At 42.4% G+C, this 23617-nt stretch overlaps 1 protein-coding gene across 4 annotated transcripts in view; it reads right to left on the bottom strand.

Moving 5' to 3' along the window:
- Positions 1-23617, bottom strand: part of LOC135222808 (uncharacterized) — a 271962-nt gene that overhangs the window by 51113 nt on the left and 197232 nt on the right. For all 4 annotated transcript variants that reach the window (XM_064261110.1, XM_064261111.1, XM_064261112.1 and 1 more), the window contains 5 exons: positions 11846-11994; positions 11285-11401; positions 8583-8735; positions 8226-8351; positions 693-851 (listed from right to left, as the gene is read on the bottom strand). In XM_064261110.1, coding sequence (XP_064117180.1) covers positions 693-851; positions 8226-8351; positions 8583-8735; positions 11285-11401; positions 11846-11994 — 704 coding nt within the window. The remainder of the gene's footprint in view (positions 1-692; positions 852-8225; positions 8352-8582; positions 8736-11284; positions 11402-11845; positions 11995-23617) is intronic.

Raw genomic sequence — 23617 nt, 5'->3', positions numbered from 1 at the left:
AAATTTAAACAATGCAAATTGAGATACATACTCAGTTTCTAATAATACTTATATAATTTCAGATATACGTAATGGATAAATTTGATATAGTATCTGTATTACATATTTAGAAAATCCTTAAATGATTTGGATGCTGAAAACTCATTAACCTGGACTGAAAGTGGAAGTAGTAGTTAATAAGGAATATTTGACTAACAAAAGAGCTTTAAGCATTATACACATTTCATTTCAATTTCATCAGCCATTTTAGAAACTAATATTCTAGCACATGGTGATCAAATTATTGTATTCATAATTTAGGTTACAGGGGCTCCTTTAGTAAATATGACTAGTTGCCCTTCATATTTCTAGTCCTAGCTAAATTAATAAAAAATTTGCTGCAGTATAGTGAAACAGTAATATAAATTTCTCTCTCTCTCTCTCTCTCTCTCTCTCTCTCTCTCTCTCTCTCTCTCTCTCTCTCTCTCTCTCTCTCTCTCTCTCTCTCTCTCTCTCTCTCTCTCTCTCTCATTGAAAATTAATATAAAATTTGAAACTAGCTAAATTGATATAAAATTTGAAACTAGCTAAATTAATATAAAATTTGCTGCTGTATAGTGAAAAAAAGTAAAATAAATTTCTCTCTCTCTCTCTCTCTCTCTCTCTCTCTCTCTCTCTCTCTCTCTCTGATATAAGTACATAACATGACTTACTTTCATTACATCCAGCAGTATTGTGAACACACTTGATCTAAAGCTGGTTTGAAGAATATCATCTCGTTTTCTTCTTTTGATTCTTTCTTGCGTATTGGTCATGATTTTAACTTTCTCAAAATTGTGATTTTTTTTATTTGAAGTCTTTTGTAAAAAATCCTTAAAAACAAAGTTGAATTAGTCACAGTTCCAGGAAGAAATATAAAAAATGTTAAAACTGAATATAATGAGGTGCACAGCTAAAAATTAAATTCTTTAGTAAGTTCTCAAGTACTGAAGCAGTCTCAAACACTTTGCCATATTTTTGGGACTAGATTTTATGTATAGTTTGTCATTTTTAAAGTCGAATGTTATTCAGATTAAACTGTCACATTTTTAAAAAGAATAGTGAAGTGATATGGTGCTTTGTTGGTATTACTTTCCACTTTGAAAAGGATATTTCAGATCACCTTTTACTTACTAACTTTATTTGGAATTGCAAAACTGCTATTTGATTTCTTATTTTCAAAATTACTTCGTTTCATTACAAACCTAATACATCCTTATAATAAACCCATATTTATGGTCTGAATGTTCTAGAGCCCAACCCAGAATGTCTTTAGTAAGACACAGGGGAGGCTAGAGGTGGGCAGTACAACGTTAAGGCATCAGGTTTGTAGCTATGAAAAATACAAATTGTCTTAAAAAAATTTTCAATTATTCATACAAGAACAAACCTTTGGTCTTAACAATAGGTTAGACTTATACTTGGAGGGAGGTACAGACATCCTAGACTAGCTGGGGGCCTACCCACCAGTCCAACTCCAGAAGAAAAAGCGCCTCCGTGGCGTGGTTGGTATGGTTTTGGCGTCCCACCTCGGTGGTTACAAGTTCGATTGTCGGCCATTCTGTTGAGGAGTGAGAGAGGTGTATTTCTGGTGATAGAAATTCACTCTCGATGTGGTTTGGAAGTCACATAAAGTCATTGGTCCCGTTGCTGAATAACCTGTGGTTCCATGCAACGTAAAAACACCATACAAACAAACAAACAACTCCAGAAGAAATATCTACCGGAGAGGAACTGATGCTTGTGAGAAGCTAGATACATTGATATCCAACTACTCAGTCACTGAGCGGCGTACAATGATATACAGGACACATAAGTGTATAGGGAACTAAAGAGAAACTTTGACTGTCCAATACAGGCAGTCCCCGGGTTACGATAGGGGTTCCGTTCTTGAGACCCGTCGTAAGCCGGAACATCGTAAAAAATCCTAAGAAAACCTTATCTTTAATGCTTTGGGTGCATTCAAAACTATGTAAACAGCATTCTTATTGCATTTTCATAAAAAAACCTTCAAATATTGATTATTTTGCATTTTTGGTGTCATATTTCTTCTGCCAGATGAGTGTTGTTGGCATCGTGACCCTGGAACGTGTTGTAACCCTGGAAATAATTTCTGATGAATATAATTGAAAAGCGCCTTAACCTTGGAACATCATAAGCCGAACCCATCGTAACCCAGGGACTGCCTGTAATAAACCAACACACCAGGGTTGTTACCACTCCCTATTCCCCCTTGCCAAGGAGCGGAGTACATGCTACTGAATAGAGGGTTGGTTATTTGCATACCAAGCGACCAAACTATCAGTATGACTACCTTACTCACTTGTATCAGGCCAGTCCAGCGAATGACGTGTCTATTCCTTAACCCACCCGAAGGAAGAAGGAAAGGTACAAGAGAAAGAAAAAGACCAGCCAACTCACTCATTCTCTCATCCACACAATCATCTTGGGTAAGATACAAATGTGCCCTGTTAAGATCAATGATGAGTTACACAATCTGTTGGGCAGCCACCACAGGACCCAGGGAAAACGTGTCCATAGATCTGTGGGAAAAATCCTTAAGATAGGAGGAGGTGAACGTGGACTGGCATAACCAGGTACCAGCGCTCAGCACTGTTATGTACAGCCAAATACCCCTGATACCCCTATGTCATGTGCTCTTGTCTGCACAGACGTGGTGGCGGAATCAAGAGTCAAGTATGCCTGTCTGATGGCTTCCCTTATCCAGAAAGAGATTGTATTCTTCAACACCTCTTTCTTCGTACACCCTGTGCTAACAAAAAGCCTATGACAGCCTGGTCTAAGGTGCCTTGTCCTTTTAAGGTAGCAACGCAGAGCCCTGACAGGACAACAAAAGCTCTTGAGAATCACCGCCCACAAAGTCATTCAGTGATGGAATGGAAAAGAGGTGAACCTATCATCGTGCACCAAGGGATTCTGGGTCTTAGCCACGAATTCTGGGACAAATTCGAAGGACACTAACCCCAACCCCTGTTGTGCTTCACATCATAGCTCAGAGACCGTGCAGCTCCCCCACTCCTCGAAGATGCCAGGGCTAGAAGGAAAACCGTTTTAAGTGTCAATTCCCTGTCTGTTGAACGACGCAAAGGCTCATATGGAGCTTTAGTGAAACTTCTCAGGACCAAGGAAACATCCCACATTGGGAGACTTGAGCTCTCTAGGAGAACTCGATTGCTCAAACCCTTTAACTAGCAAGGAAAGTTCCCAGGATGAGGAGATGTTGATACCTCTAAGACGTAACACTAAACTCAGTGCTGCCCTGTAGCCTCTAATGGCAGAAACAGACAAACCTTTCTCATCCCTGAGGAAGGTCAAAAAGTCTGTGGCGAATAGAAGTTGTGAGCGGAATTAAACCCCATTTGCAACACCAATTACAATAAATCGCCCATTTGCCTTCGTAAACTGCAGAGGTCGATCTTCTGAGACTGCTGGACATATGCCCCACTGTCCTCTGAGAAAAGCCTCTTGCTCGGAGGAGACACTTGATAGCCTCCAACCATGAAGAGACAGGGATTCTACTGACTGGTGGATCCTTTCTACATTTGGCGGACACAGGAGATGCCGCCAAGGGGGAATTTCTCTCAGAACCTCCGACAACAGTGACAGCGATGCGGAAACCATTCTGCCTGAGGCCACAGAGGGGTTACCAAAGTCATCCTGAGACTCTGCAACCTCATCAACCTGTTCAGGACTTGACGGATCAAACAAAACAGAGGGAAGGCATACAGCTCCAGGTTGTCCCAGGGATGTTGGAACGAACGGGTCCTCTGGTAATGCCAGAGGATCCGAAACCGCCGAACAGAATATCTCCAGTTTCCTGTTGAACTGGGCCGCAAAAAGGTCCAGCATGGGTCTCCCCCCAAACCTGGAAGAGCTTGTCTGTTATTACCTGATGAAGGAACCATTCTGTGCCTAGGATCTGATTCCCATGACTTGAGCTTGTCTGCAACCACATTCCGTTTACCTGGGAGAGCTCTATTGAATTGCTGACCGCCCACTGGTGAACCTCGATGGTCAAGGCGTGAAGTTGACCTGAAACCAGGCCCCCCTGCCTGTTCATATAAGCGACCACCGTGGTGTTGTCCGACATGAGAACGACAGAATGACCCTCTAATTTCTCCCAAAATTTCTTCAGACCCAGAAAGGCTGCCTTCAATTCCAATACATTGATATGCTGCTGCTTGTCCTCCAAACTCCAAACGCCCGAGGCAATGAGGCTGCCTAAATGAGCCCCCCAACCTGTGAGGGAGGCATCTGAAAACAGAAGGAAGTCAGGGGAGAGAGAATGCAGAGGAACACTCTTCAAGAGATTTCGGTCGTCCAACCACCAGCAAAGGTCTTCTCTCACTTCTAGAGATAGAGGAACCCTTATTAGGGGCGAGTCCCCCACTGAAGACCAGAATTCCCTCGGTCTCCATTGCAGAGACCGAAGATGAAGTCGCCCATGAGGGACCAGCTTCTCCAGAGAACACAAAATTCCCAGAAGAACTTGCCACTGATGAGCTGACTGATGTGGTTGCAACTTCTCCAACCTCTGATCTGACAGGAAAACCCTTGAAACTGCTGGATTGATGCCCATGCCCAGGCAGAGGATCCTTTGACTGGGTACAAGGTTTGACTTCTCTTTGTTGACCATGATACCCAGTTCCAGACAAAACCAAAGCAGACGATATCTGTCCTGCAGCAGCTTCCCCCAGGAACCTGCTAAGACCAACCAATTGTCAAGGTACCTCAGCAAACGGGTCCCCTGAGCATGGCCCCAATTTGAGATGAGAGAAAAGACCCCTGTGAACAGCTGAGGGGCTGTGGTCAGCCTAAAGCAAAGGACTTTGAACTCGAAGACCTTGTCTCCGAGAGAGAAGCGAAGGCACTTCCTGGACGATGAATGAATAGGGATCTGGAAATATGCGTCCTTCAAATCTATCGACAGCATGAAGTCACTTTCCCTCACAGCTGCCAACACTGAACACAGGGTCTTCATCTTGAACCTCGTTTCCCTGATGAAATGATTCAAGGTGGATAAGTCGATTACAGGCCTCCAATCTCCTGACGCCTTGGGCACCAAGATGTGACTGTAAAACCCCGGAGATGGACACACCTCTTCCTCTATCGCATCCTTTAGCAGAGGGTGTGTCCAAGAGCCAGGGAGAGAATTCGAATGGTAGTAGATACCCCACCTGAAGGACATTTACTACTCACTTCTCTGCCCCAAAACTCTGCCACTTGGCCCACTGGCCCACCAGGCAACCCCCCACCCGTAGCACAGGAGAGGGAGAGGTGCCAAACCTACCAATGACCCCCTTTACCTCTGCCTGTGGGGCCCCTTCTCAACTTAAAAGAAAGGGAGCGAAAGGAACGTTGGTCCTTTGACCTAGGTGGGACAAATGGGGAGGCCCTGCTGAAACTGAACTCCTTGACGGCCTACCAGGCGATTATCTTTGTGACTGCTGCTGGGCAAGGGGAGGAGGAGGAGCCGGATGTCTCCGAGGAATAGACTCTGACTTTGACACAGCCTGGTGCACTAATCTGTCCTTCGTGTCAGCCCGGCGTCGGTCTATCGCGTCCTCCAGCTCAGTCCGAGGAAACAGAAATTGAGATTCCAAAAGATCCCATTCCTCAATGCCAGCAAGGACTCAGGGTCAACCAATCTTTATATCCTGAACAAAGCCGCATCTCTTCTAATCAGGAGAAGATTAGCTCATAAACTAACGCTGAGGTGTGCAAGATACGAAAACGCCTTGCCCCTAGACTGCAACAAACTGGGAAGAGAAGAAGCACTAGCCAACCCCTCTGGGAACCTATCAGATGCTATCTTGGCAATGACCACCAACCAGAAGTCCAACCAAGAAACCTTCTGCAACATGGAGGCTGCCATAGACTCCAAAGCTGAGGCATCTTGCGGAGACAAGGACAGAGCCACCGACCTCACCTGCTCCAAAGTCAACCCCGGCTTCAGATGAATGACGTCCGGGTTAAGATGACGTGACATCAAGTAGGCAGAGTTTGTAGCATAGTACTTCTTATGCCTTGTGAGAGGCAGGGGAAGCAACTTGGTAGAGCCCCTTGAGCGAAGCGACACATCCAGATCTGAAACTGAAGCATTCACCTTATGCAAGACCAATTGGACATGCCCTGATTAGGAAAGTTGAAATGATGACTTGGGATCTTGCGTAGCTCCCAGCAAGGCTTCCAAGCAGGAAGGAGCAAAAGATGACCAAGCCTGAGTCCTACTTTCCAAATTGTTGAACCCACAAATGAGATCGACAACTTCTGTAAAGGAAGACAGAAACTCTTACGTGTCTCCCTCCTCCTGCTCCGGCAACGGAGACCGACGATGAGAAGAATATGCAGGCTTATCTAGTACGCCTTCTTCATGTAAACCAACAGAAGAGCCAGCAGCCAAACAGTCTGAAACGCCAATCAACCTGTCTGGGCTGGATCCAAGCACACACTCCTGCGACGAACCAACCACAACACTAGGAACATTACTACGCACACTCCTAATAGATGACTCGTTTACGTGTCCTTGCACATGCACGTGTGGGGTGGACGCACTTACGTGCAGAGGTGAAGTGTCTCAAACACTCTAATTAGGACGAGAATCCCTTGGAGTCGAACCCTGGGAAGCACCAAGGGGAGGGGCAGGCAGACACTCCTGCTGCACTATTTCCGCGCTCACAACTTTTGATCTCTTGGCAGGCGCCTTGAGATCCTTACAGCAACAAATAGACCCTGGTGTTGAAGTGTAAGAATTTGCAACATGTGCACGAACGTGGGAGGTTGTATTGCAACTTGATGCAGAGGACGAAGCAGCCACTACAGATCACAAAGGGGATGAAACACTAACACTCGCAGGAACATGGGCATGCTGCTTTTCACTTGCAGACGAAGTGAACCTTCAAAAATTTTTATAATATGACAGATTTTTTAAGACTATTTGTATTTTTCATAGCTACAAACTTAAGGTCTTAACAATAGGATAATTTCTAGTGCCTAGCTGGATCCAGTTAAATCGCAGATGAAAAGCAAGGAATCTTGTGAGATCTGGCAACACGTGCATGTATTGGGTGAAAAGTGGTCAAAGACCACGCACCCACGCTTACAGCGTTCAGTCTTTTTTTTTTTTTTAACTGCCTGGGCGAGAGTTGTGGTTGACCTCTCGGCTTTTTACCAGGTTCATTGCCCGTTTTCGCTTGTGTTTCTGTGTGTGTGCTTTTATTATGGCTTCTTCTGCCCCTTCTCTGCCTTGACAATGTGTGCACCTGGGTAATCAAGGTTTTCTGTGTTCTCGTTTTTTTGGCTTCTTCAGCGACAGATCCTTCACAGAACTTATAGTATGTGTCGTTCTAACGTTTGTAACATAACGAATCCCTGCACGGAATGCTGTGCATGGCCTAGAGAGCAGTGAAAGTTATTTTATAGTTAGAGGGAGCATCGTAGAGTTTCTACTCTTCCTTCGTGGGAGGGATTTTCTTCTCCTCTTCCCGGTGCTTTGTCTCCTTCCGCAGTCACACCCCATGCTAGTGTTGTGCCTTTCTCTCCCTCCTTTTCTTCCATCAATTCGTTGTTGGAAGTATCAGTTGTAAAGAATAATCCCATGGGGCAGAAGTTTGGTTAAGTGAGGCTTAGAAATGTTATGAGAAAGTGGTACATAAATTTCATCATACAAAATCCATCCAGAAGAGGAAGATCTGATTTAAGATGTTTGTGTAACAGAGCAGAGAATGTTTAAATATCGTAAATGTAGCAAAGTTAAAGCAATAAGACATAAGGATATGTGAGTTTGGTGAAAAAGATGATGAAGGACACTGAAGCCATTTTATTCTCAAATTCAGCAAAAAAAATCATTTGAAAAAATCTGGACTTGATAACCCTTGGTTTCTTTGGAAAGCAAGATTCTACAGCTAATGCTACTAGCAGAAATTCATTGCAGCAATGAGCAATGTGAAGCTTATTTTTTATTAAATACTTGTATATAGTATATGTATTTGGGTGCTTAAATGCAGTTGAAGTTATTTATTACGCTGGGTTTTTATACCGAGTTGTCCAGATCTTGTTTTTAATTTAATGTCTTCATCTGAGATTATAATACGTATTTGTCTTTTAAAGTCCTACTCTATGATTTCCAGTAGTAAAATATATATTTTTTTTATTTAGCTGGGGAGTTTCAGAGGTTTCTTAATTACCCTATTAGATGACATAGATGAAGAGGACACTGCCATGCTGTAAAGGTCACCCATAAGTGATGAAACTGAATATCTGTCATGAGAAACTACTTGCTTGATAAATTCCAGTATTGTTTGATTTTCAACCTGCAAAAAATTCGTCTTAATCAGTAGTTGAGCATTAATATTAATTTTACCTACATACTGTACTGGAATTCAGTGGTGATTTTTTAATGGGATTATAGGTCATAGTATATGGAGTATGTACATATATCCAAAGTAGGAATTAGTTTACAGATTTTTTTTATTACATGTTTAATTGCATAAAAGATAGGACTATATTAAAAAACTTAGTTGATGGTGAATGGGAATACAAACCTTCTCTTCCATCCCTTGATATAACATGAAACGTTCATACATGGTGTTGATGGCTCTTGCATATTCTTCTAGGGTGTTAAGGGCAAGCTCCCAATGTATCACATCCCTTAACTCATTAGCTAATCTTTTTAATGAGACTTTCACATCGCCAATCTGTTTGAAATATACAAATGTTGTGATTATATATAAATTCCTTATGTGATTTAATGATTCTAAAGAGTGACTGTGCCAATCACTGTTTTCATTATGTATTTATTTGTATAGGCTTCTTTTTCTTTATTAAGTATAGTAAATTTACTTTTGGGAAATATTATGTGTTGATTACTTTTGTCTGATACCAAGTTAATATCAACTAATAAATTAGTTGGTCATTTTCATTGGCTTATTGCACTTGCATCAGACCTAAGATAAAGTAAATTTCTTGGATATATAAGCAAAAATTGGAAAAAATTAACATAGTAATAACATATAAAACATGACAGATATGACATATGATTCAAAACTACCAGATACTGTACATTAGCACTGTAGAATACAGTTATTATGTTATGATTAAATACCCTATATTATCAAAGTTTTGTGTGCTTGTATGCAAATCTTTCACTGCACAACTAAAAGGTCCATTTTCTAATTTGATGTTCTGTTAGAGGAAATTTGTAAACCAAACATTATTGTGTTTGTTTTTTAAGTTTAGCTTGTACTGAACAGTGTATGAATAGTGCTCTGTTTACCTGTCTTCTTTTCTTCTCTCGTGTTGTTAGTCGTTAGGAAACCCCGGTGTCTTAATTGAGGAACATGAAGGTACACATTGGTGTATAGGAGCATACCTTCATATCATAAGGTAATTGTTATCTTTAGTGTGGACTGTCATTGTGGGCTTCGACTGTGGCGCAGTAGTCATTAATACTCTATGAAATTGTCCTTTTTTCCCTGTAAGGATCCTCTGACAAGTCATGCTACGAGGGCCTTACCACCCTGCTGTGGATCCACCCTCTGGCAGTAGTACCAACCAGGAAGGATCACACAACAGGTAAGAATGTTAAAACTATAGTTTGCTGGGCTGATTGGGTGTTTTTTTTCTGGCAGAACTAACCCACCATTCTTTTTCAATGGGGTAGTTGGCTAACTTTAACAGTAGACAAGATTAATTCAAAATATATACTAATGAGAATTTTCTTAACAAAATTAAATTAGTACATATTTGGATACTTGCATATACTGCTAAAGTGGGAACCTACCCCACATCTTGGTGGGTGATCAGGAAGAATTCTGACAAGAACACAAACATTCTAATGCCTCCTGGTGGGGAAAACCGGTGATTGTAGACAGTCTAACAAGGTCAACAATGAGTCTTATTTTATTTTTCTTTTAATTCAATAGCACCTAACAGCACGGAGATATAAGCTAACTTTAAAGGTAGTTAAGTATCCAAATAGTAATTAATTTTATCATGAAAATTCTCATTTTGATCTCAGACTGGACAGAATGTTGATTAGTTGTTATAAGTCTCACCCAACATCATATAAAAAAATTATGCAATTAGAAAAGAATTGCAGTATACAAAAATCATATGCAGCACCTATTTATGTGACCATTGCAACTTGCATCTGATAGCTGAAAACCTAACCCAGTTGTAAGTCAGGGACTACTGCATCTGTATTATTTGTTATGTTTTAGAAAGTACGCAAACACTCGTATGTGGAACAAACCAGAAAACAAGCTTCTGTAGAATAGAATGCCCATATATGAAGATGAAAATGTAAATTAGAAGATATAAATAATAGAAAAGAACAATAGAGATACTACAACAAAAACCTAACAAATTGCAAACTCTAAGGCAAACACGTAGTGCATGAGCCTTGACATTACAACCTCCTCTAAATTTCTTACCATACCATCAGTAATAGATCCCAAAGATTGGTCAACAATTTAACAATAGAAGGAATGGAGAAACAAATCCACAGTTATGTAAATGTACATATATTTAAATCTAAAACTTCAAGAATAGATTGGAAAGGGGAATCGAACAGATTCCCGAAAGCTATCCCTAAAGTTTTAAATTTAAATATAGTATGTACATTTACATAACTGGATTTGTTTCTCCATTTGAAGACTCGTGCTACTATAAGTACTTTTTAATAGAAGGAATGCAAATGTGTCTGATACTTGGTAGTGTAAAAATGACTGTTGATGCTCTTGAATGCATGTTGCACATACAAGTTCTTTGAGTGGAAGAAGTGGCAATGAGGGGTTCAATTGAAATACTCTTGTGAAAGAGAGCTCAATTATAATTACCTTATTTCAGGCAAAAGAAACAAGTACATCTAGAATTAGAAGTGACAGCAAATATCTTTATGGTTTAAAGGACATTCGTGTCGGGAATTAGTTTCCCAAACTACCTTTTCTGCAAATGTACTGATATTTGTTATTAAAAACAATTACAGCACATAAGTATGCCTTCACAAAAATTATGACATATTGTGAATTACTGAACAGACTGGTCCCTTTTTATATTTTATGAGTACGTATTATACATTAGTATGAAAGCTTATAGACAAATGGATAAATAAAAAGTGTGAGAGAAAAGAATGGGAAAGCATAATGATTTGGTGACATTGAATGCATTAATGCTGTACTATTACTTGTATATCAACTTAGGTAATTTAAAGTCGATGTAGTAAATAAAAAACAGTATAATTTACCTTTTCTTCAAGATGATCAAGACGGTTTGATAAAACTTGAAATGCTTCAAATATTTTGCCTTGGATTTTAGATGACCTTGTGTTTATGTTCATAACCTTTAAACCAATATGCATTATCTGAAAAATAACAAAAATGAATTAAGTTTTTTATTCTTCCCTAAATAATATCATGGTGAACTGGTCATGAATTTACCAAAAAGATCCTGAATCAATTATTCTATCCATAAACATGCTGACTTATCCTTGTAGTATAATTCTTTAAAATTTCTTCCATACTTCAGTTTAATGAAGGGGGGGGGGGGGGGGGGGGAATGTATGTCAATGATAATGTGCAAATTGTTTTTTGAATTAAGATAATGGTTACCAAATAACTTGTTGACTAAAAGTTGTTCTCCTTAATGGGAATACGTTTACTGCATAAAGAATGTCCATAAATTTGCCGAGACCTCATATGCTTAGATATGGATTAAAATCTTTTGTTTTTTAAATGTGCAATTCTTATATGTATGTATAGGTATTCTTCAGTCATTTTTCATTCTTAATGGTGGTGATGATAATTACCTTGTCTATGAAGTTTGTTATGTAGCCAAGTACACCAAGTCCTTTCTCATGTTCATTGACAGTATCTTCAAGATCACTGTAAAGGTCAATTTCAAGGCTACTATTGATGGGTTCACTGAATGGTGGAGCGAGGTACCTCATTACTTTTTCTGCAATATTTTGTAATAGTTTTACCGAAATTCTTTATTGAAATAAAATTTGTCAATATGAGTACATACATAGCTTGTAACTTTGTTTACGCTGGTACTATTCCAAATGTGACTCCTAGGATGGGTAAGCTGCTACAAGTATGAATGAGGTGGCAACTGGCAACTGTCAGCTACACTCCTCTAATGCAGTGCGCTGTCCTGAATTTTCTCTGGCCCATCATTATTCAGAAAGGTCATGAGGTCAGTAGCAGTGTTGACTAACTTTATTATGATGATTATCTGGCATATACATTGTTACAACGACAGATTAGGTGAAATGCAGACAAGCTGATAGAATGTTTTGACAGGTTTAATAATTTAATGACTTGAGAGTAGCTGTGACTAGATTTTAGCAAAATCTAAAGATTATTTAGGATGAAGATGAACCCAGCAGATAAGAACTTGGTAGCGTAGCATACAGTAGTTAAAAGTCTTCACAAGGAATTGGTTTTCACAAGTATTTGTATAAACCCCGACTAGATAATTGAATGTTTTCACAAGTTACGGTTTATTTTTGATGAACTAATTACCTAAAGGCATGACTAACTTTTCATGAACACAAAAGTTTAGGATGAAGATTAACTTGTTAGATAAGAAGTCAGTACGGAATACAGTTGAATGTCTTCACATTTATATGGATCCCTGGTAATTAAAAAAAAATTTTTTTTTAAGATATATGAAACAATGTCTCAAAACCAACCTTAACTGAGATAGCATTTGGTACTCATTAGGAGTTGCACAGTAAGTCAGTCCTTTACAAGACAGAAGAGATTATAGCATTGCAGTGTCATAGCAGTTGATCAGCTATCAAAGTTATTGTAAACATGAGTGAAAAATGTTAAAAACTGATGATAGTAATTGGCTTGATTTGTTTTCTGAAAGCTGAAATAAAATCTTATTGTTCTATGTTTTGAAACATGGGTATCCTGTTACATTTATACATTAGTGCACTGACATAATTGCAAAAAGTTTTACAAAAATTAAATTGCCAAAATGTTTTTGGTTGGTGACTATTCAGTAAATGCTAGGACAGAAGCTTTCAGGTGAGGTAGGAAGAATGATGTGGATATTGAGATGTAAAAGCTACAAGCAAAGTTGGGCAAGTGCTATTGTTAACATTGCAAAGAGTAGGTATCCCACCTATGCTTGTCAGCTTTTTTCTATTTACATTATTACAGATAAAATGTTCCAAAATTAGCATTCTGTTCAGTCTCTCCTTAAGCAGGTCTTAGTTAACAGGATTGAGCCCAGTGCAAGCCCATTCTGAACTCTTGTCTTTCATCTTTACGAGAAATCTTATGTAAATTTTAGTCTTTACAGAACAGATATAGATTATCATCTTGACATAGTTTCTTTACAGAAATGGATTTCTTAGATTATCATGTAGAATAGTACCCACTTTATCAGGTACCTTGGGGTCAGACCTGATAAGCAACAACAACCCTCTGATATGGTAAACACTTTGGGATTTTTAAGAAATCTCACAGCAGTTCCACGTAGTCCTATCCTAAACTATCCCACACTTCCCACTGAATATTCAGTTTTGTAGATGTAGCTAAAAATGCATCATAATCATGATGCAGCTGATAATTAAAGAAGTATGAGCTGAGAGCTGCTAAGTTGAGGAGTTACTTTATTGCCTAATTATATACAAAACCAAGACATAGATCCATAAATTCATTCTCTCGTGTAGTTATGAGGGCAGTAAAATTTTAAAGGAAAGCTTCCATTTTCTTAGGTATGGACAGTAGTATGTACTCTACTGTGCCATAATACGCAGCTTTATGTTACCTCTTTTGATTATAAGATACAGTCCATAGATTCTTGAATGTCTTTTTCACAGAATCTGAGGTGACAGTCTGATATTATGAAATAATGCTGCCATGACATTGCAGATTGCTCTACCAGTGACAGGTTTAAGCACTTTTAGCATGATGACTTCTTTCACAATCCCATCTTCATGAATATTGATGATTATAACAACCAAGTGATCTCACTGATGGTGTTTTGGGCCGTATGGGATTCAATGTTAATTTTATTGGACACATGACTGTTGAATGACAAAAAATGTCAGTCAAATAGTGATTTAATTCACATAAATTAAATGTTTGCATATATTTGAAAGCTTACTGAAATGTGCAAAAGAGTTTTGATGCTCGTATGACCATCAAGATACCCACCTTGCTGAAGCAACCAACAGAACCTGCCGAAGGGAGTTCTCTGGTTCATCAGTACCTATATTTCCACATGTTTATAAAACCTTGACTTCAGGTAAGTGGAACTCACTTACTGGATTCTCAGATCCACGCGTTCTGGTTCAAAGAGAAGAGTCATGTATGCATCAGTTTCCTCAAGCTTCAGGCAGTTATTGCAACCCTCCAAGCATTGAGATGGGTTGGGTTGTTTCATGGGATTCATCGCTGACAACACCACTTCCTTGGCCTATTTATGGACCAAGGAGGAAATTCCTGCTTGATTAGAGAGACCCAAAATCATTGGGCTTCAGTTCATAACTCAGTGGTGGCAGATGCTCTCAATAGTAGGTTATACCAAGTTCTTCAGTCAGAGAATGATCCCCTTACTTGGATATTTGTAAGCCCCTGTGGCAGATGTAGGGACCTCCCTCAGTGGATTTGTTTACTACATCATTGAACCAAGCTTCCTCTGTACTGTTCTCCACAGCTGGACTTAGCAGCTTGGACAGCAGATGCCATGCTTTGGACATAGGATGGCCTTGACCGTCTGTAACTCGCTGTAGATTATCTAGGGTTTCTTCCCTCATGAAAGATTTTATTTCTAAAGCAACCTCATTTCCACATGTTTCACATTCAACCTTAGTCAGTACATCTTCACATATGGTGGTCATCAAGCATACCCTTAGAGAGAAGTGTCTTATGTAGGTTGCTGTGGCTACTGTTACCACACCTTGTAAGTCCTCTACAACTCGGTGTGACCTTTGGGGCCCTTTTCCCCTCAAAGTTACCATTCCTATTTCATCAGACTTGTTTTTATCCATTTGTGCTTCACAAATGGATAAAAACAAGTCTGATGAAACAGGAATGGTAACTTTGAGGGGAAAAGGGCCCCAAAGGTCACACCGAGTTGTAGAGGACTTACAAGGAGTGGTAACAGTAGCCACAGCAACCTACATAAGACACTTCTCTCTAAGGGTATGCTTGATGACCACCATAGTGAAGATGTACTGACTGAGGTTGAATGTGAAACATGTGGAAATGAGGTTGCTTTAGAAATAAAATCTTTCATGAGGGAAGAAACCCTAGATAATCTACAGCGACAAGAAGCGTTCTCTCAACTATTAAAGATTATAGCTCTGCCATAACTTCAGTCCTTATTCTGCATGACCTCAGCTTCGGAAACGTAAAAGTACAGTGATGTCCGACCCCTTCTGCCACTTTGATAAATCTGTCCCTCAGGTTTCTGCAAAACCTCCAAGAAGAGACTTTACATTAGTTCCGAGCAGCCATACTAGATCACCTTATGAGCATCTGTTGGATGCACCTCTTTTCAATATGACACTGAAGACTGCTTTTAAAAAAACCATGGCCTCTGCAGTGTCTGTGAGCTCCATGCTTTTTCAGGAGGTTTTCCACTCCTTGTCTCCCTCTTTTTCTCTTGAGTTCATAACCAAGACTCAATCTGCGAGCAGAGATTGTCCTCTTTTTGGTCCCTGTACTGTTCCTGCTCTGCCTTCCATAGCCCAAGAGGATAATCTTTTGTGTCATGCAAAGACTCTTCAATCATATCCTCAATTTACAGAGTCTGTTCATCCTTCTCATCTGTATTTTTAGTGCATCATCAGAATCAGCTTATATCCCAGCATTCCATTTCATATTAGCTAAAAGTAATTACTCAATCTTATTCAACAGCATCACAGGAGGACCTTGCCTTTCTTGGGTTATACTACATAAGTAATATTTGAAGCACTCCGCTATCCTTGGATCAGGCAATTGGCATCGCCAAGTTAGGTCTGGGTGATACAGCTCATACTGGTATTTATATTTGTTTGATTCCATTGGTGCAGTAGACCATGTACTTATTCCTCAGTCGTCTGGCACATATTGAAAATATGTATTTACTGGTGTAATTTCTTTTGTGCAACTTGTGCTTAGAGAATGACTTTCTCTGGGTTCTTCCACTACCGACCCATTACTTTGGAAGTACACACATCTTCCAAAGGATCTTCCCCTTTATCATTACGTATGGAGGTACTTCTTTTTGGTCTAGACTTTTGATGGCTACATACAGTGAACCCCCTCCGTATTCGTGGACTTACATATTCACAGATTTCTCTCTGAAACATATACCCTCATTATTCATGGAGAATTTGCCTATTCGTGGTATTTTTCTATTAGAAATAACCACAAATTCCTGGTTTTTTAACAATAAAATGTACTTTCTGGGTGCGACCTGTGTTCGGCGGTGAAAAGGATCCTGCTGCTCACTTTTCTAGTATAAATAGGTTCTAAATGTACCAGAGAAACAAGCTAGCATGGCATGCTGAGGTTACTACCCTCGCGCAAGCACCCTAAGGGCGTCGGGTATAAAGTACAAGGCGAGTGGAAGCCACTATTCACAGGTCTCCTGCCAATTAGAGGTTTCCTCTCCAAATCCCTCTCATGGGGAGAGCCGTCACAGCGGCTACTCCTACCCCCTCGCTACTGCTACTACTACCCGACCCGAGCGCCATCTCAAATCCTGTTTTAGACGGTGAACTGAGCGCCACGCTTTTTTCTTGCTCTCAGTGATTTTGCTAATTAAGTGATTAATTCGAGATGGCTTCTGCGGAGATTGCTCCTGCATCGAAGTTGAGTACCCCAATTTACGTTTTCGTAACTTATAAGGTTGCGGGACTTCCCAAATTAGCCTTCGGCCCCGTAGAAAGCATTACGGGGAAGTTGATGTAACCCGCCATTTTATGATCATGAGCAAGAACGCGTGGGAATTAGGTAAGCAGTTTTAGTCGAAATAGAAATGAATCAAAGATACTTTTGCATTAAATGTACCTAATTCATGTGTTCACCTGTTATCATTAAGGTTATTAGGTCGTAGAAGTGCCGATCGCGCTCATGATATACCCTGGGGTAAGTCTGGGGGCTAGACAGGGGTGTTCAAAGTAATTTGCTCAACCTCCCCCCCCCCCCCCCCCCCCCAGCTCAAGAGCGCGTTCGAGCTCATCTCGACATAATATTAGAATATCATGTATCAATAGGCTCTAAGCAGTCTATTATATAGTGGGAGAGAGAGAGAGAGTTAGAAACTCTTTCTCTCTTCCCAACGTAAATTAGCATGAATTATGTATTCTTTTCAAATTAAATATATGTAAATATCTCTGTTAATTCACTGAAGAGGTGGAAGAGTTGCCACCCATCAGTTTAGCCCAAGTAAACTAATAAGGTAGGCTAACTGTCCTTAACTGTTACCCTTATGCCTCTTCCCCTGATAGTTAAGGCTCTTCAAGGGGGATATCAATGATAAGAGAGCCACCTCTCTCTTTTCATATTATGGGATCTATCCTCCTGGCCAGTCTGAATCGAATAAATTCGAGTTTAGTAGGTTTAGTTGAGGGTTACTGTCCACGTAACGATATCCTAAAGAAGATTTAGCCTAACGTTCCGAGTTGCTAGCGATGTCGGTTAGTCAGAGATCCATATCGGTTAATTTCCCAAAATATATATAAAACGCCTTGCAACTCTTCCATAGTGCCTCATTATCAAGAATGTATATATATTCATTATTGTCATTAAAAGGTCTATTGTCGTAAAAGGTCTAGTGAACATTCGTCTTAGCCTAGCCTCCTTCAGTTTAACCTTTAGTAGTAGGCTATGCCTCTCGATCGATGGCCACACCAACTGGTTGCTGTACCAACCACGACGGGCCATAGGCCCAGTCACACTACCACCCCTACAGTCATAGCCCACACAACCGCTAATAGGTGGCCACCTCTGATCGGGTAGGTGACCAGATGATCACAACCGACCACCCTCCCACACCAACCCCCCATCCCCTACCCACTATGTACTAGGTTCTCAGCCGAACCTTTATAACTCGCGGTACTAGTACTCTTAGTGAGGAACGGCCGCTTGAGTTGCATATAAGTGGAAGGAGGGGATGAGTGTAGGGGTGGAGATGGGTAGTACTAGAGTTTCGAGCTTATAGTCCCCCGGCTCCGCCGGATGACGGACATAGCTTCGGGTCATACATATGTAGCTCCGCCGCTCTGTTGTCTCTTTCTCCGGCCCCCCTCTAGCCGTGGAATTGGGGTAGGAGTCTTGCTCCCATCCCCCCCCCCCCCCTCAGTAGAGGTAGGCAACTTCAGATATGGAATTATCTTTCCCTGATCTGCCACCTTGGTCCGTTCCACAGGCAGTGGCTAGGACAAGGAGAAACGAGACTTCAAGTGAGCTAAGCTTTGAGGGACTGTACAGTGAACAGCTCCGGACCCTTGTGGTACCGACAGAGAATGACTCCCCCTCACATCCGCCACCGGAGGGTTGCATTAAACCTGCCATAGCTCAGTTTTCAATCTTAGGAGATCATGTAGGCTCCTACGTTAAGACGTAGCCTTCTGGTCCGGCCAGCTATACAGAGTTGAGTTCCGTCCTCCTCCCAGGTCCGGCGAATATCAGATCTCAAGTATTAGACTTACATTGAACCCAGGAGCGGGATCGGGAGCAGGCAGCTATATCTAAAGATATTAATTAAATTTATTCAGTGAATTGAATGTGTTAATGAGTAAGACTTGAACATTATCTAGTTTAAGTTGCATGCCCTCACTGGAGCAGCTCCGGCCCTCGCTGGAGTAGCTCCGGCCCCTCCTTGAGACTGATACTCATTAATATTAATATTACAGAAGGTACGCTGCCAGTCGACGGGGTGCTCCGCCTCCCTCGGCGAGACCTCCGGGCACGAGGTGTGGCGATCACATGCCAACTGCTCGGTGCCCTTCGAAGGCAAGGAGGGACAACCCCCATACATGGTCTGGCACCCGGAGGCATGCACCGTCTGCTATGAGGCGGTGACCCTTCTCATAGATGAGCGGGTAAGTATCTTACCTACCCTTTTCATGATGAATAATGGTGATAAACCGCATAGAAAATGGGTTACAAACTGGCTTCCTATGTCGGGAAGGTTAATTCCCTTTTCCTCCCCGACAAACGGCCGAGGAAACCCGCCAGAACGCTAAGACGGACCTGAGGCGCTGGGTCTCCGGCTACGGGAGGAACATGCCATCAGGTCACCCCTACATCCTGGATGCCAGCCTGGGAGCCCTTTTGTTCAAGGGGTCCCCCTCGGCATCGGTCCAACCGCATCTGGCGGCTCCCATCATCAACGCCATCCGGGCGGAGACGGCGGTCCGTCCCAAGGAAAAATCAGTGAGACCGAAATCCCTGCCCAAGGGATCAAAGCCGACTCTGTCAGCGGCGACTGAGTCATCTCCGGCCCCACGGCCGTCGACATCCTATGACAAGTCACCTGCTGCCAAGGATTCTCTCCCCTCTAAGGGATCGAGATCAAAGTCCGCCAAATCCAAGGCAACGGAGTCCGGCGTAGACCATGAACTGCTCGCTAACCTTCTATTGCGAGGGTTAGGGAAGCTGTAGACGAGAGGTTCGAGTCGTTGTGACGCGTCTCCGGATCTGAAGTCTCCGGCCAGTCAGTCTCTGACATGGTGGCCGAGAGAATCAACCCGTTGGAGGATATGATGACCGGATTTCTCCACTCCGGATCTCCGGCGCTGGCGATGGCGTTGCCGGATGCCTCCAAGCTTCCCCCCCTTCCATAAAAACAATCCGTGGCGGCTTGCTATGCATGCCTCATACGTAGATGGGAAGCTAACCATCGAAGGGTGCGGGACCCGGCCACTGGAGGACTTTGAGCTCTTCCCAAAAGGTCTCCAGTTCCCTTTCCCCGGGTTTGTCAAGGTGGCGGAGCTAACTCTGCAAGCCATAGCGGAGGATAAACCTCTCCCGGCTTTAAAAGAGACAGAGGCTACCTCCCTTCTCTTCCCTGCAAGTAGGGAGTTTTGGAACGAAGCCCCAGCCACGTTTACAGCAGGTAAACTGGAAACGGATTGTGCCTCCACCTTATTCCCCGAGAAGCTGCCTAAACTTCCGGAGAACCTGATCAAAGCAGAGTTCGAGGCAAGGTCGAGACTAGCAAGGTCTATCAATTCCGTCACCTCGGCGGAGTTGGTAGCCACGACGTACCGGGATGAACAAGTATTCCAGGTCCTGACAAAAAGTCTATTACAGACTTTCCAGTCAGACCTGTACGATTTTGGAATGGCAAGGCGAACTGGCAGGAAATACGTCCTGGTGGAGGCTTCCATCAGACATGAGCCTAACAGATTGATAAAGGCGTCAATCTGGGGACTTCCCTTCAAACGGAAGTTTGAAGCACCCGGACATCAAGCTAGAGCAAAGAAGAGGCCGAGGAGATACAATCCCTATAAACCCTCTCGACCACAGACAGTTGTTCAGGCAGTCCCAGTATCACAAGTTGGGAAGCCTTCAACATCGAAAGCTCAGCCACAGCAGCAGTTTGTTCTGCTACAAACTTGCCGGCCCAGCAACCCTCAACCTCCACAGCCATCATAACCTCCCCAGCCTTTAACCCCGCCTATGAAGCTAGGGAATAATTTCGTAGCTACAAAAGACATGCAGGTTGTAGCAGGGCCAGAGGTGGCTCCCGGCTATGAAGCGGCTCAAGGGGTAGAGGTTTCCGAGGAGGCAGAGGGTACAAACCTGCAACCAATCAGTGAGAGCCCGCAGGTAGGAGGGAGATTATATCTCTTTCGAGATCATTGGATCTTCAGTCCATGGGCCCACAGTATAATCTCCAAGGGCATGGGATAGAAATGGAAGAAAGGGCCCCCACCACCAATAAACTTCTTCCAGATCCCAACAGCGGACCTGGTAGAATATACCAAGGATCTCCTACAAAAGAAGACCATAAAGAAAGTAAGGAGTTTAAAATTTCAAGGACGTCTGTTTACTGTGCCAAAGAGGGACTCGGGCAAAAGAAGAGTGACTCTGGACTTGTCAGGGCTCAATTCATACATTCTTTGCGACAAGTTCCGTATGCTGACAGTCTCGCAGGTGCAGACCTTACTTCCCCGTGGGGCTGTCACCACCTCTATAGGTCTTACAGACGCTTACTATCATGTTCCGATAGCAAGGAACTTCTCTCCGTACATAGGTTTCAGGCTAGGAAATAAGGCTTACTCATTCAGAGTCATGCCATTCGGGCTCAATGTGGCGCCCAGGATTTTCACCAAGTTAGGAGAGACGATAATCCAAGAACTAAGAACCAAAGGGATTATGTTGGTAGCCTACCTGGACGACTGGCTCGTTTGGGCAGCCAGCGTCGAGGAATGCCGCAGGTTGACAGCCAAAGTAATAGACCTCTTGGAGTTTCTGGGATTCCAGATAAACAAGGAAAAATCACGGCTGGAACCGGCTTCCCACTTTCAATGGTTGGGAATCCAATGGGACCTAATAAAACACAAGCTATCCCTTCCACTCAGGAAGGCCAAGCAGGTAGCTGCGGCTACAAAACAGTTCCCCAGGAACAAGAGGGCCTCTCGTCGTACCCAAGAGAGAATCCTTGGTTTGCTACAGTTTGCATCAATAACAGATGTCCTACTAAGAGCCAGATTGAAGGATATCAATCGAGTCTGGAGGAAGAGAGCCAACGTCAATCTCAGAGACAAAGTTTCAATAATTCCACCCATCCTAGCAAAGAGGCTTCACCCACGGACGAAGCACAGGAACTTGACCAAGGCAGTACCACTGCAATTCCCTATGCCGTCTTTGACAATTCATACAGACGCGTCACTGAGTGGCTGGGGGGGATACTCACAGTACAAGAAGGTTCAGGGGATATGGTCGGATACGTTCCGCCAGTTCCACATCAATGTGCTAGAAGCTATGGCAGTTTTCCTAACCTTAAAGCGACTAACTCCGGCCAGGAATAGCCATGTGAGGATAGTCTTGGACAGCCTAGTGGTGGTACACTGCATAAACAGAGGAGGTTCCAGGTCAAGCAAACTGAATCACGTGCTAATTGCAATATTTTCTGTAACGGCGAAAAGTCATTGGCACCTGTCAGCAACCCACCTGGCAGGTGTCAAGAATGTGATCGCGGACGCACTCTCCAGGACTACTCCACTACAATCAGAGTGGTCCCTGGACAAGAACTCATTCCACTGAATTTACAACCAAATCCCGGACGTTCAAGTAGACTTATTCGCCACAGAATCCAACCACAAGCTGCCATGCTATGTGGCACCCAACCTGGACCCTCTAGCCTATGCCACAGGTGCGATGACCATAGATTGGAACAACTGGTAGAAGATTTATCTATTCCCTCCGGTGAATCTTCTGATGAAGGTCTTGCACAAGCTACAATCCTTCACAGGACAATTAGCATTAGTGGCACCCAATTGGCCAAAAAGCAACTGGTTTCCGCTTCTTCTAGAATTGAAACTCCGACCCAAACGGATCCCTCGCCCGAAACTGACACAGATAGTACAAACTCAAACTGTGTCAGCTTCCTCAAGAATTCTGAATGCCCTAACTTTATGGACTTCATAAAGTTTGCAGCCCAAAAGGAGGCGAGTATCGATCCATGTAACATTGTATTTATAGAATCAGATAAAAGAGATTCAACTCCCAGGCAATATGATTCAGCGGTCAAAAAACTGGCCAAATTCCTGAAGGAATCAGAGGCCCACAAAATGACCACGAACCTGGCAATTTCGTTCTTTAGAACTCTATTTGAGAGAGGCCTAGCCACCAGTACTATTACAACAATCAAGTCAGCTTTAAAGAAAATTTTTCAGGTCGGCTTTAGTATTAACTTGTCAGGTGCATACTTCTCCATTCCAAGAGCATGTGCCCGCCTAGGACCAACTGACCGCCCACATATGGTCACTTGGTTCTTGAATGATGTACTCAAATTGGCTTCAGATACTAATAATGAATCATGCTCGTATATAACCCCACTAAGAAAAACTTTATTCCTAATGGCTATGGCCTCAGGCGCTAGAATATCTGAACTCTCGGCTCTCTCACGAAATCCAGACCACATAGAATTCCTCCCGTCAGGGGAAGTACTACTATCCCCAGACCGAAGCTTCCTGGCTAAGAATGAGGACCCACAAAATAGATGGGTTCCGTGGAAAATCATCCCTTGACACAGGACACATCACTGTACCCTGTCACTAACCTTAATCCTTCTTAGCCAGAACTTCTGCAACATCGTCAGGTCCTCTTTTCATTAGAGAAAAAGGTGGCACTATTTCTCTTAAAAGTATTAGACAACAAATACTTTACTTTATTAAACAAGCCAACCTGGATTCGGTCCCACATGTCCACGATATCTGGGTGGTGGCTATCTCTATTAATTATTTTCAAAATATGAATTTTGAGGACCTGAAGAGATATACGGGTTGGAAATCCCCAGTAGTTTTTAAGCGCCACTATTTAAAGAATTTAGAAACCCTTAAATTCCCAGCAATTGCTGCAGGGAGCATAGTCTCCCCCGAATAATGAATCCTATC

Source organism: Macrobrachium nipponense, chromosome 8 (genome assembly GCF_015104395.2).
Source record: "Macrobrachium nipponense isolate FS-2020 chromosome 8, ASM1510439v2, whole genome shotgun sequence".
In the NCBI taxonomy this organism is placed as follows: domain Eukaryota; kingdom Metazoa; phylum Arthropoda; class Malacostraca; order Decapoda; family Palaemonidae; genus Macrobrachium; species Macrobrachium nipponense.
This window is presented reverse-complemented; position numbering and strand designations above follow the sequence as displayed.